The sequence below is a fragment of the Arvicola amphibius genome, chromosome 7, assembly GCF_903992535.2.
Source record: "Arvicola amphibius chromosome 7, mArvAmp1.2, whole genome shotgun sequence".
In the NCBI taxonomy this organism is placed as follows: Eukaryota; Metazoa; Chordata; class Mammalia; order Rodentia; family Cricetidae; genus Arvicola; species Arvicola amphibius.
Genome location: NC_052053.1, coordinates 93,155,729 through 93,172,872, shown reverse-complemented (window position 1 = coordinate 93,172,872; position 17,144 = coordinate 93,155,729). Strand labels below are relative to the sequence as shown.

The window sequence follows — 17,144 nt, the reverse complement described above, 5'->3', positions numbered from 1 at the left end:
ACAGAGATCTGCCTGCCTCTGCCTCCCAAGTGCTGGTGAAAGACCTGGATAAATCCAGACAACCCCCACCCCCGCAGGAAGAAAATAGCCAAAAATCTAAGCAGGAAGAGAAGAATCAGAAATCTAGGATGATTAGCCGGTTCAGTGACTGTGTTTCAGGAACTAGCTGAAGATAAAGTTAGATTGTAATTTTGAGAATAATCTTGAGAGGCAGGGAGTTGCCCCCTTGTGATCATCACTGATATTTTCAGAATTTTCTACACCCTCCCTGCCCCTTTCGGATCACTGGGCTGTGGTTTCTTCCCTTAAAAACTCCTCCCGGTCACTCGGGATCAAACTCTTCCCCTGCGTGGGTTATGGGTCTCGGCCCCAGATGATTCTCATCTCATCATTAAACCTCGTGTGATTGCAGCAAGGACGGTCTCTCGTGAGTTACGGCGGGGGGGTCGTGTTATCCTGAGACTTGAGTGAGAGTCTCCCCACACTGGGGGTCTTTCACTGGGATTAGAGGTGTGCACCACCACCACCTGGCCCATTGATTCTATTTTTAAAAGCTTATTATTATTATTATTATTATTATTATTATTATTATTTACATTTATTTTTGTGTGTATGTGCTCACATGTGTGCTGGTCCCTGCGGCTGAAGAAAGTATGGGATCCCTTGGAGCTAGAGTTACAGATGGTTGTGATCCATTAAATATGGGTGCTGGGGACAGAACCCGGGTCCTCTGGGAAAGCAGCAAGCCCTCGTAAACCCTATTTCTTCACCACCACCCATTCTTTCATAAGATTTCTTTATCTATATATTTTATGTCCGTGAATGCTCTGTCTTCATGCATGCCAGAAGAGGGCATCAGATCCCATTACAGATGGTTGTGAGCTGCCATATGGGTGCTAAGAATTGAACTCAGGTCCTTTGGAAGAACAACCAGAGCTTTTAAGCACTGAGCCATCTCTCCAACTCCACCACCACCCGTTCTTGATCCTAATATGCAACTCATACTGTGAACACTACCCCAGAACTTTGAAAAGAGGGCATGGGGAGGACAAGGAAACAGAACCACCCAGTGGCCCTCAACACCCAATCTGCAAACCTATTGACCACCTGGAGGTTTTGTTCAAATGCAGCTTCTGATACAGGCGGTATGGGGGTGAGCCTGGGAATCTGGGATCTTCCCTTTTAACAAGCTCCCAGGGACCAGGCATGTTGGCATGCACCTGTCATCCCAGCATTTGTGGGGCAAGAGGACCTGGAGTTCAAGACCACCCTGGGCTACATTGAGCAACTCTGTGTCAAACAAACCAACCGTTTCCCGGGAGTTTCCCAGACTGCTCAGTGGTATGGTAGCTTGAATGATGAGAAGTATGGCCCGAAGGGCCAGCTGGGAGCGTAAGAAATTGACTCGGTCCAAGAGGCTCTGTCTTCTTGTCTATAAAATGGGGTCAAGAAGACCTAGGGCTTAGCTCAGTAGTTTCAAAGCCTGGTGTGCGTGCCCATATACCATAAACATACACAAATACAGATGCATACACAGGGCGAGCAATAGTAACTACATCACAGAATTCCCGGGATGCTCACACGTGAAGTAATGTGTTAAGTAAGCATATTTACCCCAGTGCAACAAATGCTGGCGTTTGGCCAGCATGCCCAACATTCGTGGAATGAATTATCAGCCAGGGATTGTTCTAAGGGCTATTTCACCATCCACATTTTGTAGAAGAAACTGGGGCTCAGAGATGGTACGCAGTGACCCGTAGTTCCACACCTAAGTCATTATCCGAACGTTTGGTTTCTTCATCACTATCATGCAAGCCAGCATGCCTTCCCTGCAGGCCTTGCTTCAAAGCTGCGAAGGGGTGATTCTCAGGGGGTCGGCAGGTGGCAGGCGAGGACAGCAAGGCTGCCAGAACCACTGAACACCATGCCCAGAGCCAGCTCAGCCAATTGCACTTCTGACAGCTTCTACTCTAGGCTGTGCTGGGCTCCTGGGGTTCCGTTCCCTCGTAGCAGGCCTCGGGGACCCGTCAGAGACTAAACAGCCCTTCAAGTTTTTGTCCATCAAGATAAGACCTCGTCCGCAAGAAAGGCAGCGAGAAAATCAAGCTCTCCGCAGCCCTCCTTTGACCAGAGACGCCTACTGTCACCCCGAGCGCTCAGCGCCGGGCGTGGAGCCCAGGAAAGTCCAGGATCTGTCTCGGATTACCCCCTCCCCCGAGAGCTTTGGGGACCCCGGAACTCGGTGCACGCGCTCTGGCCCGGAGAAGACTCTGACCTGGGAAGGACAGGCCGGATCGTCCACTGGAGTCCTCTAGGAGTGGCAGGAGGAAACAAATGAATTTAGGGGCTGTGTAGGGGGTGGGGGCTAACCGGGCGGTTTCCATGGTGCCCGGGACGTGGTGGAGGAATGCACCCCAAGCTATGGCGAAACAAGCGCGGTGCCCTGCGAGACCTACTCAAGAAGACACCGGAGCCTGGGTGGGAGGGGTCGCGGGGCGTGGGGAGCCGGGCAGGCCGGGGGCGGGGCGGTCACGTGCGCCCGAGGGGGCGAGGCCCCAGCCTGCCCGGGAGCGAACCGAGCCGGCCCAGCAGCAGCAGTTCCGCGAGCAAACTTTTTCCAGGACGTCTACACTTCATCTGGGAACTCCAGGCTGGAACAGCCTGGAGCGTGTGGCGAAGAGTCTGCGGCCGGCTTGGTGACAACAGTTTGCGAGGGAAGGAACAAGGATTCCCAAAGACCAGCGAGAGGAGTTTGGAAGTGAGCGCTGGAAGCCCATTCGCTGCCTCTAAACAGCTGAGGTCTCGGTTTCTCCGCGAACAGAGGTTCGCTCCTACAAGTGTTCCCTTAGCTCTAGCGGACAGGCAAAAGACTGTAAGATAGTAGGAGTCAGCTCGTGTCCGGGGCTCAGTAGCACACTGTGGTCATGGTGAATGAAAGTCCCAAGCAGGAGGAGGGCAATGACAACCCTGCGCCCGAATCCTCAATCCAGACGGACACCAGCAACTCCACCCATCCCAGCGTCTCCATCCATCCCAGCGTCTCAGGCCATCCCAGCGTCTCCATCCATCCTAGTGTCTCGGGCCATCCCAGCGTCTCCATCCATCCCAGTGTCTCGGGCCATCCCAGCGTCTCCATCGACCCCAGCGTCTCTGTCCGCCCCAGCAGTTCAGCACCCCCTAGTACCTTGGCTCAACCCAGCGGCGTGACCCATCACAGTAGCTCATGTCGGGAAGGCAGCGTGATCAAGGTGAGCAAGCGCCGTTGGGCCGTGGTCCTGGTGTTCAGTTGCTACTCCTTGTGCAACGCCTTCCAGTGGATTCAGTATGGTTCCATCAATAACATCTTCATGACCTTCTACGGCGTCAGCGCCTTTGCCATCGACTGGCTGTCCATGTGCTACATGCTGGTTTACATCCCTCTCCTCCTGCCGGTGGCCTGGATGCTGGAGAAGTTTGGTCTTCGCGCCATCGCTATCACTGGCTCAGCTCTAAACTGCCTGGGGGCCTGGGTGAAGCTAGGCAGCCTGGAGCCTCACCTCTTTCCAGTCACAGTGGTGGGTCAGGTCATTTGCTCGGTGGCACAGGTCTTCATCCTGGGCATGCCTTCACGCATTGCTTCGGTCTGGTTCGGGGCTGATGAAGTGTCAACCGCTTGCTCCGTGGCTGTGTTTGGCAATCAGGTGAGTAGAGGAGTTTGTGTGTGTGGCTATGCCAAAGAGAAAGCATCTCACCATGATGGGGCTGAGTATGTTAGAGGGTACCTGACTTGACCCTCCGTGTGGGAGGCTGAAGTTTTCTGGTTCACAGCCTTTATGACTCTGGGTGTCTTTGTGGTTGGGTGTGACTGTCAGTGACATTTTAAGGTCAATGGGGGGGGGGTGTCACAAACAAGGGACTTTTTCTTCCATCCATTGATGGTGTTTCTCCATCAACCTGTGTCAGTCTTTGGCTTTCTCTGACAGCCCTCTTTGACCCCTTGGCTGTTTAGGTGAATTTGGAATTTGGCAGATGTTTTTAGCTGGACTTAGAATGCAGGATTCCTTCTATGTAGAACTGTGGGCTGGGCTGTTCTTACATCCTTTACACATCGCTGAACCCAGGATATAGAGAACAATGCTTGGTCCTAGACTCCCTCTCTGGGGTTTAGAGCCAAGTCCAGTAGGGTAGAGTAGAAATCTCACTGTGAACTTCTGAGAAGGCTCTGGTCTAAGCACCTAATATCTTAATCTCCCCTCTTTCCTGCTTTGGGCCAAGAATCCCCAATTCTTTTGACCTTAGTGTGGTTCTGGTCCAGAAACTTGGGCATGCTGTGAATGCTGTGAATCGGATCGTGACTCTATTTGAAGCAAAGTAAAAGTTTATGGGGTGCTTCTTTAATGGGAGCCCCGATCCATAGGCTCTTACTTCCTCCCAAGCATTTGCTGTCCAAGCAGCTGCTAGGCCACTGGTCACCCTTGGCTCTCATCAGCCTATTTTGTCTTATCAGTTCATTTAGAAAATGTAACTTCTGACTTAGTGAGATAGCCTAGAAGTTATGAGCACTTCCTTCTCTTGCAGAGGATCAGAGTTAGATTCCTAGCACCCATGTTGAGTGGCTCACAACTACTTCTAACTCCAGCCAAGGAGGATCTGATGCATCTGCCTTCCTAAGGGCACCAGTACTTACATGTACATACCATAGACACAATTAATAATAACAAACCTTAAGTAGACTTTAACAAAGATAGACATTGAACTGGGTGTAGTGGTGCTTGAACTGGGTGTAGTACTTGGTAGATAGAGACAGGAAGGTCAGGTATTCAAGGTCATCCTAGACTACATAGTGAGTTCAGGACCACTTGTGACATTGTCTCAAAATCTATAAATAAAAGCTGTGTGGTGGTAGTGCTCATCTTTAATCCCAGCACTCAGGAGGTAGAGGCAGGCAGATCTCTGTGAGTTCAAGGCCAACCTGGTCTACAAAGCGAATTCCAGGACTGCCAGGGCTACACAGAGAAACCATCTCAGAAATCAAACAAACAAGCATATATAATATTTGTCAATCCTCAATCCTTAAAATAATAAATTTGACTGTGGGTTTTAATGTCTCTAGCCAGGAGGTAGATTTTCTCACTATTGGAAGTTATGGCCGGGGTGTGAAGAATTTATCTTCCAAAAGGTCCTCATTCTATGGGCAGGATAGGGTTCATACAAGGCGGTATAATCCAGCCTTACCATTTAGGAGGAGCTAAAAGAACTCCTCTCTGTTTATCCAGGGCCATCAAAATTGGGTTTCTAACACTTTTGTTGTTATTAATCCTAAGGCCCAAAGTAGCCCCCTGACCCACACTTCTGAAGGACGTAATACTAGACACATCGTTAAAATTTAAGAAGAATAGTTTATTCATTTCTAACTCTCACTCTTGACAAGGTCAAGAAATGCTAAGAATTTTACACTTAAAAAATACCCTGGGGCTGGTGAAATGGTTCAGTGGGTAGGGCATCCACTGCCAAACCTACCAACAAACCAAACAAACAGAGTTGAATCTTCCAGACCCACACAGTAGAATGGAGAGAACTGACTCTTGCATATGTCCTCTGACCTCTGCATGCTTGCTGTGGTATGCACCTGCTTCTCCTGCACTCCCAGACAGAAGATAGATAGACAGACAGATAGATAGATAGACAGACAGACAGATGATAGACAGGTAGACAGATGATAGATAGGCAGGCAGACAGATAGATAGATAGATAGATAGATAGACGGACAGATGATAGACAGACAGACAGATGATAGAGATAGAGATAGATAGATAGATAGATAGATAGATAGATAGATAGGTAGATAGATAGACAGATAGATAAGTGTATTTTAAAAATTTCAAATCTATGCCAGTGGAGTAGGTTTGACTCGGAGAAATAGCTGTTTCTTTTGAATATTTAGGTTTATCCTCTGTGCTAAATTCAGCAGTTCAGGCAACATTATGAAAAACAGGAAGAGATGGGATTGCTTGTTTCTCTGTTCTATAGCCGTTTCCCAGGCGAAGCTCAGCTGCATGGGAAGAAATGCTTACAGAGTGCCTGTGCTTTCCACCTTAGCAAAGACTCCACAGAGCTGGCTTCCATCCTGAAGACTTAATTCCTCATGGCTTGCAGACTTCACTTTGGCCTTGCCCATGTAAATCATCTCAAAGTCAACATCCTTTTCAACCCAGTGTGGGAGAGCGGGAACCAGAAGAAGAGAGTCTCCAAAGAATACTGATATTTGTGAATTGCAGAATAATGAAATGGTAATATATATGCCATAGCAATCTATCCACATATGCAAAGAGGTTTAGTTAGGCAAGGGAGAGGTTTTAAATTACATTTTGTTTTGTATGTAAAGGTGTGTGCATGTGCCACGATGCATAAATAGAGGTCAGAGGACAATTTGCTATAATTCTCTTTCCACCATGTAGGTCCCGAGGATCGAACCCAGGTCCTCAGGCTTGTTGGCAGGTACCTTTATCCACCAGCTTGTTGCCCCAAGGGGGAGTTTTAAAAGACTCAAATAAAGAGGATTACATCAGATATTTTGAAATAATAGTCTCTGGATACAATGATTAATAGCAGTGGTGTGGTCTGAGGCTGAACAGACACACACTGGGGAGATATCCTTCTAGAAGTGCTTTTTGTGTGATGTCACACCGGTATCAGGATGTAGCTCAGTAGAAGAGTGCATGCTTAGAGTGTGCAAGAACCTGGGTTTGATCCCCGGCACCACAAAAGTGCAAAGGTCTCTGTAAGGTCAGAGTCTAACAGAAGCTGTTGTGATCATTTCCACAAGACATAAACATTTCCATTCAGAACCCTTTTTTTTTTTTTTTTTTTTTTTTTTTTTTTTTTTTGAGACAGGCTCTCAGCTGTGGAGCACTGGTTGGCCTGGACCTGGCTGTGTAGACTAGGCTGGCTTTGAACTCATAGAGATCCTCCTACCTCTGCCTCCCAAGTGCTGGGATTAAAAGCATGTACCACCACACTGGCACGATTTGCCTTTTGTTGTTGCTGTTGTTAAGGTTGACACAATGACTGTTTTGATCTTGACATGTTTCTTTCACAGGGTGAAATTTCACAGGGAATCCTGACCTCTGTATTCCTAGTGTTTCTCGTGTACTTCACACAGCAACCAACCTCTGCTCATATAAAATTCATCTTTCATACATTAGGCAAGCCTGAAATTTTCCTGAGCACCTCATTTTGCTGGACTCTGGTAAAGGCTATGAAACTGTTGTCTGCCTTCACAGATTTCCTCTACCAGAGTTTAAAGTATGTGCCGAATGCCTAGATTCAGAAATAATGAAACAGGTTATAGCATAGATTTATTTCCAGTTCTCTATGCCTTTTTTGTGTTGTCTAGGCTTACTGGCTATAGGAAAGGGTAAAGAACGGGGAAAGACGTAGAAGGTGTTGGGTTTCAAACCTGGGACAAAGGGCTAACTGAAGTGGCTATGTAACATACTGCCAGGTTCTCTCAGCATCCCTTAGTCCCTACCTGTTACAGGGTATAGCTAGTATACCCCTCCCCTGAACCCTCCAGCCCAGGGGCTGGGTTGCCCCACCCCCACCCCATGGCTTTTCCCTATGTAATTCAGCCATTTGGACCACTCACTGGGTCTTTTACCTTTTTTCATCCTCTAACCTCCTGGTCTCTTGGTCTCACCGTTCTCCCTTTCTCCTCCCACTTCCTCCCCTGGCCCAGCTCAGGGCAGTCACTCCACTCTCCCAGATGTCTCCACCTCTGGCTATTCTTCCCTTGCATCTACAATAAACCTCCTCTTCCACCACACCTACAAGCAGTCATGTCCTTCTTTTTGTTTTTCTTTTTTTTTTCTTTTTTCATTCAAAAGAAAGCCCTGTAGTAGAGTCCGAGAACGGGGTAGCCCAGGATGAGCTAGACGTTGGGAGACAGGAGAGGTCTTCAAGGTCATCTTCAGCCCGAGGTGAGGGGGTCTGGCCTACACAGCACAGAGAAGGAAAGGGAACAGTAAAATCACTTCACTTTTAGAGGCAGGAACAACACCAGACTTTCACGGTTCGAATCCTATGGAAGTGCTAGTGGCTATATAAAATAACCCTGGCTCATGGGACTGTAGCATTAGAGCATCTGCAAGACTCATATGGAACTAAATTTTCTGGTTGCCATGTTAAAAATGTAAACACGAAAGAGACCGCTAGTGTTAGGGCTAGATTTTATTTAAGCTCACCACATCCCCAGTACTATTTACACGTGCTGTCAACCTAACACAATTACTAGTGTGATATTTTACATCTTGCCCCCACCCTTGTGGTGCTGGGGGGCCAACCTGAGGCTTCATTGGTCTAGGCAAGTGCCCTACCATCGAGTGACAGGTTTGGTCTTTACATCCTGCTCATTGCCAAGGCTTTGAAAATTTACAGACTTCGATGTCTCCCCGTGTTCTGAGTAGGCCTTGCTCCACAGCCAGGTGGACATGCGGGTGAACAACGGTGAAGACATGTTGTGGCAGATAAAGATGGACTCTCTGGCCAGGCAGTGATGGTGCATGCCTTTAATCCCAGCACTCAGGAGACAGAGGCAGGTGGATCTCCATGAGTTCGAGGCCAGCCTGGTCTACAAGAGTGAGTTCTAGGGCAACAAGGACTGTTACACAGAGAAACCCTGTCTCAAAAAACAAAAACAAAAAAGAAAAGAAAAAGAAAAACAAAGATGGACTCTCGGAAGTGACTCCAGCCCCGAGGAGGCTGTGCTTGCTTAACTGGCCGAGCCTGTGCTCTCACCAGAGGCTAAGGGTGACTCAGGAGCCAGAGTTCTAAGGTGAGGTCTGACTGCTTAGGTATGGTAACGCTGTAGGTCAGGAGATCCTGACTTATCTCTATCACTCAGCTCTTATCTGTCTTGGATCTCCTGAGCTCAGAGGCCGGTCAAAGTCTGAGATGCAGGACCCTTGATTATCATGATGGTCATTGCAGTGGCCCTGCCATGAGCTCCCATACCTGGCTATTTTCTGGCCTCCAGCAATGCCATCGAAGACCAGAGAGGGGGGCCTGGTGGTGACTGAGAGGCTCAGGACTGCTCTTTCTGATGGGGCCAGCCCTGTTAGACCAGTGACTGAGGCTAGCCTACAATAGTGATATTGGAATGGGGTGTGGCCCCACCCAACAGGAAGGCCAATTGTTGCTACAAAAATTATAACCTGATGCCGACAGATCTATCTTCCCACTTTCTTATATGAACAGCAACTATAAGTACAGGTTTTCATATGAAAATTTCTCGGGCCAGGTGTGGGAGTTGAAACCGGGTCTTGTCATGTAAGCCTGGCTAGATCTGAACTGCAGTAATCCTCCTGCGGTTGGAATTACAAGAATATGTTGCCACATCTGGCTTGGAATCTGTTGTTTTTTTTTAAGTCATGACAAAACAAATGTACCCAGTTTATCATAAAGGGCTAGTAAGTCATCAGTTCAGTGGAATTAACTGCATTCACTGATATCACCTGTCAGCCTCAACAAAGCTCACCATCAAACGGTAATTCTTCCCGCCCCTTCCCTCCAGCCGCTGGGAACCACCGTTCTACTTGGCACTCTTTGCGTTTGAATCTGCCTGTCCTGGGTGCTAATGGAAATGGAATCATAGTCACGGTTTTCACTGTCTGCCTTATGAAACTGGTTTCGTTTTATTTTCTTTTTAAATCTTACCTGCATGGGTGTTTTGTCTGCATGCATGACAGCATACACACGCATGCCTGGTGTCTGAGGAGGCCAGAAAGGGACATCAGGGCCCCTGGAACCAGAGTTAGAGCCAGTTGTGAACTGTCGTGTGGGTATCAGAGTTGAACCCAGGACCCCTGGAAGAGCAACCAGGGCTCTTAACCTCTGGGCCATCTCTCCAGCTCCTGAAATTAGTTTTTAAAGGTCAGTATCTAATTCAAAGATTCTATTTTTTGTGGGGTTTTTTTTTGGTGTTTTTATTTGTTTTATTTATTTTGGCTGTTGAGTTTTTTGTTTGTTTGGTTGGATGGCTGATTGTTTATTTTTCTTGACAGGGTTTCTTGGTGTAGTCCTGGCTGTCCTTGAACTTACTCTGTATACCAGGCTGGTTTTGTACTCTGCCTTTGCCTCCCGAGCGCAGGGATTAAAGGTGTGCACAGTGGGTTTTGGTTTTAAGACATATCTTGGTGTACCGCTGGACTGGTCTCAAACCTGAGGTTTATTTTCCTCAGCTTCTGAGAACGAGGAATGTAGGAATATTCCATCAGGCTTAATGTCCCCTCTCCACTCTGTGTTTTTACGTGTGTGTGAGTGTTGAATTTTCTATTTTAAAACCATGGGTTAAGGAAAATTGCTAGTCTTAGACTCTGGGAGACGGTGGCATAGAATTGAGTTTCAGTTCTACTGTCTTCTGCTCTCAAGGCCAAGTGGTCCAGCCTTCCACAAACACGGCCATGGGGTTGGGTTTCAGATGCCCGGTGGAGGCGTCCTTGACCAAATCTCTAGGGAGAGCTCAGAGATATAGAAGTACCATTCTGTAGTTTTCTGTACACAGATTTCTCTGTTTTCAGCTGACTCCCATATGAGGCTGGCATTTAGGAGCTTGAGTTTGAAGGACACAGAGTCCACAGGAGGGAGTTGCCTGTATGCAGCCATTCTCGCCAAGGCTGATTTACTATTTCCTGTATGCTGTGACTGGTGTCCAGTCAGAAGGAAGAGGAGCTTGGGCCCCTTACCTGTCAGATTGAGGAGACAGATTAAGCTTGTGAGCAGGACTCATAATTCTAATCTCCCTGAGATCCAGACAACAAGGGCCAGGGGCAGGCAGCTCTGATGGAATGGGAAGTGCATCCATTGCAGGTGCTTCTAACCCTAGCTCTCTAACGTTCTCTAGCATCCTGGAGGAGGTCCAGGTGGGCCTCATTGGCCCCCACCTTGGCTTTAGCCCCACCTTGGCTTTAGCCCATTGCAGACCCTGAACCGCTGCCGCCTTTAGCCTAGTCTGTCTGGTTACTTCCCATTCTTGGCTCCGCTCTCACCAACTTGGTTCCATAACCATTTCCTTGAAACGATGCTATTTGCGGCGGAGAGTGACGTTAGCAGGATGGTTCTAGGTCCCTGCTTCCCTGCAGAGACTTTAAATAAACAACTAGGAACCGGCCAAAATAACTTCTTTCTACAACCTTTGCAAATCTGTCTGAGCTCTACAGCCACTAAGCACAACCGAGAAAAAGCAGCCAGTGTTCAAGAGGTTGGAAAGGTTATGACTTTGCTTTCCTCTTCTGGATCCTTCCCAGAAGGGTTCCAGCCTCCTATAGTTTTGCTAGCAAACTGCACACTAAATTAGCAGCTTTTTATGCTGTTTTGATGCAAATGCAACAGCATTTGATGCATAACAAAGAGCAATCCAGCAAGAAACTTAACAATTCCATTGATAAACAATTCCATTGTTGTGGAGAAACAGCCAGGTGATGGTGGTGCATGCCTTTAATCCTAGCATTCAGAAGGCAGAGGCAGACAGATCTCTGAGTTTGAGATTAACCTGGTCTACAGAGTGAGTTCCAGGACAACCAGATATACACTGAGAAACCCTGTCTTGAAAAACAAAAACAAACAAAAATACAATAATAATAGTGAAAGAACAACAATCACACTTATAAGCTTAGGAAGTGAAAAATTGTACACAGAGAACTATAAAGTGTTGCTAAAAGTAAAGAAGATATATAAACGGGAAGTCATTCTGCTTTGCCAGTTGACAAATTTCATAACGTTAAGATGGCTGTGGCTCAAGGAGGTCGGCAGAGGCAGCGCAGTCTCTGTCCAGCTCCAACTGATCTATCTTGCAAAAATCAAAGAAATCATCCTAAAATTCATAGGGAAGCTCAAAGAGTCCAAAGTAGCTGGAGAAATGACAGGAGGACGAGAATAATGTCCGAGTTTCAAAACCTACGCACAGAGTGGCGATGGAGACAGAAAGGCCTTGATAGAAAGATATATGAAATTCTGGAGAGAATTTATATGCAAACACACAACAGTGAAATTCTGCAGAGAATGCAGAAGTAAACCCTCATGTATATAATCAAAAAATTGTTTTTGCTTTTTTTAAGTATGCGCACTACCTATATGCAGGTACTTGTGAAGGCCGGAAGAGGGTGTTGGATTTCCTGGGACTTCAGTTACAGGCAGTTATGGGAGTGCTGGGAACAAAACTCATGCTCTCGGCAAGAGCAACAAGTACTCTTAACTGCTGAGCTATCTCCCCATTCCTATTTTTATTTAACATTTAGTGTGTGTGTACAAAGTGCAGCACATACCCACGTGGAGGTCAGAGGATAGCTTTCAGAAGTCGTTTCTCTCCTTCCACCACGTGAGTTCCAGGGATTGAATTAGGCTTCCCAGTCTCATGGGCAAGGGATCTTATCCACTGAGCCATCTCATCAGGTCTTTTAGTGAGGAAGGTTATGTTTTCAGCAATGGTGGTAGAAAAGCTCACAGGCACATATGAGAAAATGAAGTTGGACCCTTATATCAACATAAAACCTAATTCAGAGTGGGCCAAAGAGAAATGTGGGCACTGAAAACATACAGTGCTTTCAAGACAGTACAGAGGAAAGAACTAACATATTGAATTTGGCAATGGTTTCTTAGATACGATGCCCAGAACAGGTACTAAAAGAAAAAGATACGCTGGGTTATACCAAAATTCAAAACGTTTGTGAATCAAAGGCTTTTTTTCAGCAAAGTTGAAAAGCAGCCCCCAGAAGGAAAGAAGGTATTTATAAATTATTATCTGTGACTCAGACACACCACTTTCTTTTACATGCAGTCTGCCAATCACTGCAAAGAAATTTTCAGACAAACAGAGAGGAGCCCCAAACTTCAAATACACTCCTCACAGGACTTAGCTAATGCGGATTTCTGTTGTAAGCAGAATGGTCTGAGTTGGGAAGAACTGAAGGAGAGAACAAAAAAAAAAAATCTGTGATCTTTGCACTTGTAACCAAATTTAAAGTCTTCATAGAATGAGCGTTAGGAAAACGGCCTTGTTAGTGTGCTTTACGGACGGAGTTTAAATGCTCAAAAGGTCACTATTGGGCATTTGCACAATTCCAAGTGAAGGGTCAAGGGTTTCAACTGGCTTGTATTACCAAGTTCCTGAAAAGCAACACAAGTGGTGGTAGCTATGGCAAAGCTACCAGGAGTCTGCGGCTCAGCTGGATGACTTCTCACACCGCTCATCCAAACAGGCAACGCTGGGAGTGCAAAGCTGGGCATCGTGACTCACTAACAGCAAAGTGGACTTGGCAGACTCTGCACGAGCCCAGTCTCACAAGGCTGCCCCACTTTACACTGGTGTACTGAATGACTCCCGGGACCACCTGTACTTCTGACCAACCAGATCACCAGCTGGAGGTTCCCAAAGATTTAATTTGCTACACCAGCTCACAGGCTGGGGAGAATGCCTGACTTAAAACTTACTGGCTGGTAAAGGATGCCATTCCGGAAATGTCAGAGACGTGCTGGGTGGGGCACGGGAAGAGGGAGGTTGCCGAGCTATTCCTGGTCCTTACAGGCCAACCTCCCAGCCCTCTGTGTGTTCCCAGCCTGGAAACGCCCTGTGATCCAACGTTCTAGACTCTAGAGTCTTTATCCAGCCTAGTCTTGAGGGCTCCTCCCTGGATACGGGGAAGGTAGAACAGGTAGCTCCCATTTCCCAGTAACTGCTGTTCTCAATCAAGCTAATCACACACACACACACACACACACACACACACACACACACTGTCTAGGGGGCTTTAACCTGTGACCTCATTGGCATAAACTCAGGTCTTTGAGGGTAGGGACCCTGTCTTAGAGTTTCAATCGCTGTGAAGAGATACCATGACCACGGCAACTCTTATAACGGAAAACATTTAATTGAGATGGCAGTTTATAGTCAGAGGTTTAGTCCATTATCATCATGGTGGGGAACATGGCGATGTCCAAGCAGACATGGTGCTGGCTGCATCTTGATCAGAAGGCAACAGAAACAAGTGAAGCTTAAGCAAAAAAGACCTCAGAGCCCGCCCCCACAGTGACACACTTCCTCCAACAAGGCTATCCCTACTCCAACAAAGTCACAGGTCCTCATAGTGCCACTCCCTATGGGGGCAATCACATCCAAACGAATAACAAAAAGATGTTTCTGTCGTTCAGGCCATTCCAGAGAGTTTTGGAGCTCTGAGCCAGGAACTGGGACAAAGACCAAATAATACAAGTAAAATTTGTGTTATGCTACAGTACATAGATTTGCCAAACAAACAAAAAACAACTAGAGCGTTAGAATGGGTTTGCTAAGATGCTAGGGGAAGGGGCACTGGGAAGCGTTTACTGGGGCCATTTCAGTGTGAGAAGTGAGTCGGATCATGTGATTATTGCACAATGAAGCCAGCACTTTAACATAATGGGACTGGTCCACCTGCTCAAAATACTTAAAATACCTTTTCCCCCTTGATGTCGGAGATGGAATTCAGGGCCTCCTGCATCTACTACTGAGCTAAGCCCACACCTGAAATATTAAAAATTTAAACTACCACCACCAGGGGAAAAATATTCCACACCTACTCAACTGAAAACCTCTCTGGGTAAATTGGGAGTTTGTCTTGTTTGTTTTGTTTCGAGACAGGGCTTCTCTGTGTAGTGCTGGCTATCCTGGAACTAGCTTCGCAGACCAGGCTGGCCTCAAACATACAGGGATCCATCTGCCTCTCTCTGCCTCTAGAGTGCTGGGATTAAAGGTGTGCACCACTATGTGGGCTCTTTTTGTAGGCTCTTATTACTGTAATAATTTAGAAATGGACTCAGATAGCTTGAGGACAAAGTTATTAGTTTGAGAGTTTTTTTTTTTTTTTTTTTTTTTTTTTTAGAACAAGCAAAGTGCAATTCTTAGCAGCTCCTGGGACTAGGGAGGTGAAGAGGAAGAGAGGAAAGAGAGAAGCCATCGTGTCTTTGCAATGGAGGCTGGCAAGCAGTAGGGTCAGGGCAGGGTGTCAGAGAATGAGTGAGAAGACCCGGAGCAGCAGAGAAAGCTTGCATGGGCACCGGTTGGTATCTGAAAGAAAGAGACAGAAAAGAAGGGAAAGGGAAAGTTAGGTTTCTCCGAGTTAGGACTCGAAAGCAGGCAAATGGCCTGGCAGGCATGATGGTGATCGGTGGCCCAGAGGCTTCAATGAGGCAGGCTGCTGCCAGCATGATCTCATTAAAGGGAGAATTAATCTCCCCTCACCTTGGCATGTTTTCAGATAAGCGGGGGCAGGTGGGTGGCTGAGTAACTCCTGGTCACAGGCTGGACAGGGCACAGTAGTATGTTATTTAGAATATCAGGTAAAATTACCTGGCAGAACACCCAACACACCTGCTTAGGAGTTTATTGGGGGGGAGGGGCAGAGATGTACAGGCCTAGTGAGGTCGGTGTGCAGAGAGAGAGAGAGAGAGAGAGAGAGAGAGAGAGAGAGAGAGAGAGGAGAGAGGGCTGAAGATGGTGTGTCCAGCTTTTAAAGGTTGCCTAGAACATGACATGTTATGTCATACACAGATATCGGAGCTCACGCATGTGCGCAAGGGCTCATGTAGTGTGTTATACATAGGTGATGCAAGCATGCCACACACGGGTCACGCCCGAGGCCTTGTCCTCACATGCGTGGCACGGGAACCCGGAAGGGTCAGGCATGTTGTGACTGAATCGTAACATCGGGTCTCTCGACACAATAGAGGCAGACTTCACATGCCAAGCTTTTTGTTTTGTTGTTTTGTTTTGTGTTTTGAATCAGGCTCTGTGTATGTAGCCCTAGCCATCCTGGAACTCACAGAGATCCGCCTGCTCTGCCTCCTGAGTACTGGGATTAAAGGTGTGCACTACCACCTGCAGGCTCAGATTCCAGGTTTTTGACCTCCTTTTACCTTTGCCTCGATGGGCCTCCACTAAGCTCACCTACCTCCCTTTTTATTTCTCATATTTAAATTGAAAAGGGAGTCTTCCCAGGCGAGGAGAGGAAGGGACCTTAGCCTCCGTGCTGCAGACTACTCTAACACCCCTGCCCTGAGGACCTTCGTCCCTGTCCTTCATGCTGCTGGCCTTTATTCCTGTGAACTGTCTTCTTGCATACTTTCCCGACCCTACCCTCTTATCACCAAGTGGGAAGCTTGCTAAAGGGCCCAGATCTGATTGACAGGCGTAGGGCTTTGGGCATGACAGTTGCCTTCTATTGGTGACTCCACAGGATTCTACTTCCTGGAAGAAATCAAGATGATGAATTGGCGAGCCTTGGGGGGGTTCAGGTCACTGGAGGTGTCCATGCGAACCGAAGGGAACAAGAAACAGCTTATTCTGATCCAAATATGAGTGAGCATGGCCCAAGGACACAGATTCAGGTCACCCTGAACAACGTGTTCCACTGTGGAGACTTTACATGAGCTTTTGCAGCCATAGAACAGGACAGTCATAAATCAATGTATTTACCAAAGTCACTAATGGGGACATCAGGTAGGCTGGTTATAGCAAAACGGGACACTTCAGATGTAACTTCAGATGCAGTCTGCTGACGTGCTTAGCTTTGGGGTTGATAGAAAGGAACGATGTGCTAAGCTAATGCGTTCCAAAGGATCTCCTCTAAGTCGGAAGGGCGTTTGCTCAGGTACCCAGAGTGGTGATAAATGGCCGTTGGGGGACTCTCTTTAGATAGTCCAGGAGAAGTTTGGCTCTCAAGGGAACTTAGTTTATGCAGGAAAAAAAATGATCATGGCTGAACTGTTTATTGTTGCAGAATGAATCTGGCTTCCCAGGGAGAGCTCACTCTGCAGCTTAGCGATCAGCCACGTTTGGACAAGCTCTTTAATAATAGTGTGTGGCTGATTCTGGCTAATGTACCGAAGGGAATCATCCTCAAACAGAACATTTTACTAACTTATATACCAACCATAGGCTTTTATAGTTCATGTATGCCATCGCTCTTAAACCTCTTTTAGGTCCTGGCCCCAGGTTACACATTGAACAACTTAAACAGAAGCTGGAGACTGCAAGTCTGGCCACTAAGGCAGATGGGAGATTTACACAGCGCAAATATTGTCAGAATTATGTTGCATAAATGTCATTTTCTGATAATTTTTCCTGGGGTCATCTT

At 47.1% G+C, this 17,144-nt stretch overlaps 1 protein-coding gene across 1 annotated transcript in view; it reads left to right on the top strand.

Annotated features, from left to right (window-relative positions):
• Nucleotides 1-2,551: 2,551 nt before the first annotated feature.
• Nucleotides 2,552-17,144, top strand: part of Flvcr2 (FLVCR heme transporter 2) — a 59,185-nt gene continuing 44,592 nt past the window's right edge. The window contains exon 1 of the mRNA XM_038335729.1: nucleotides 2,552-3,680. Within this exon, the coding sequence (XP_038191657.1) occupies nucleotides 2,925-3,680 (756 nt within the window). The 5' untranslated portion in view covers nucleotides 2,552-2,924. The remainder of the gene's footprint in view (nucleotides 3,681-17,144) is intronic.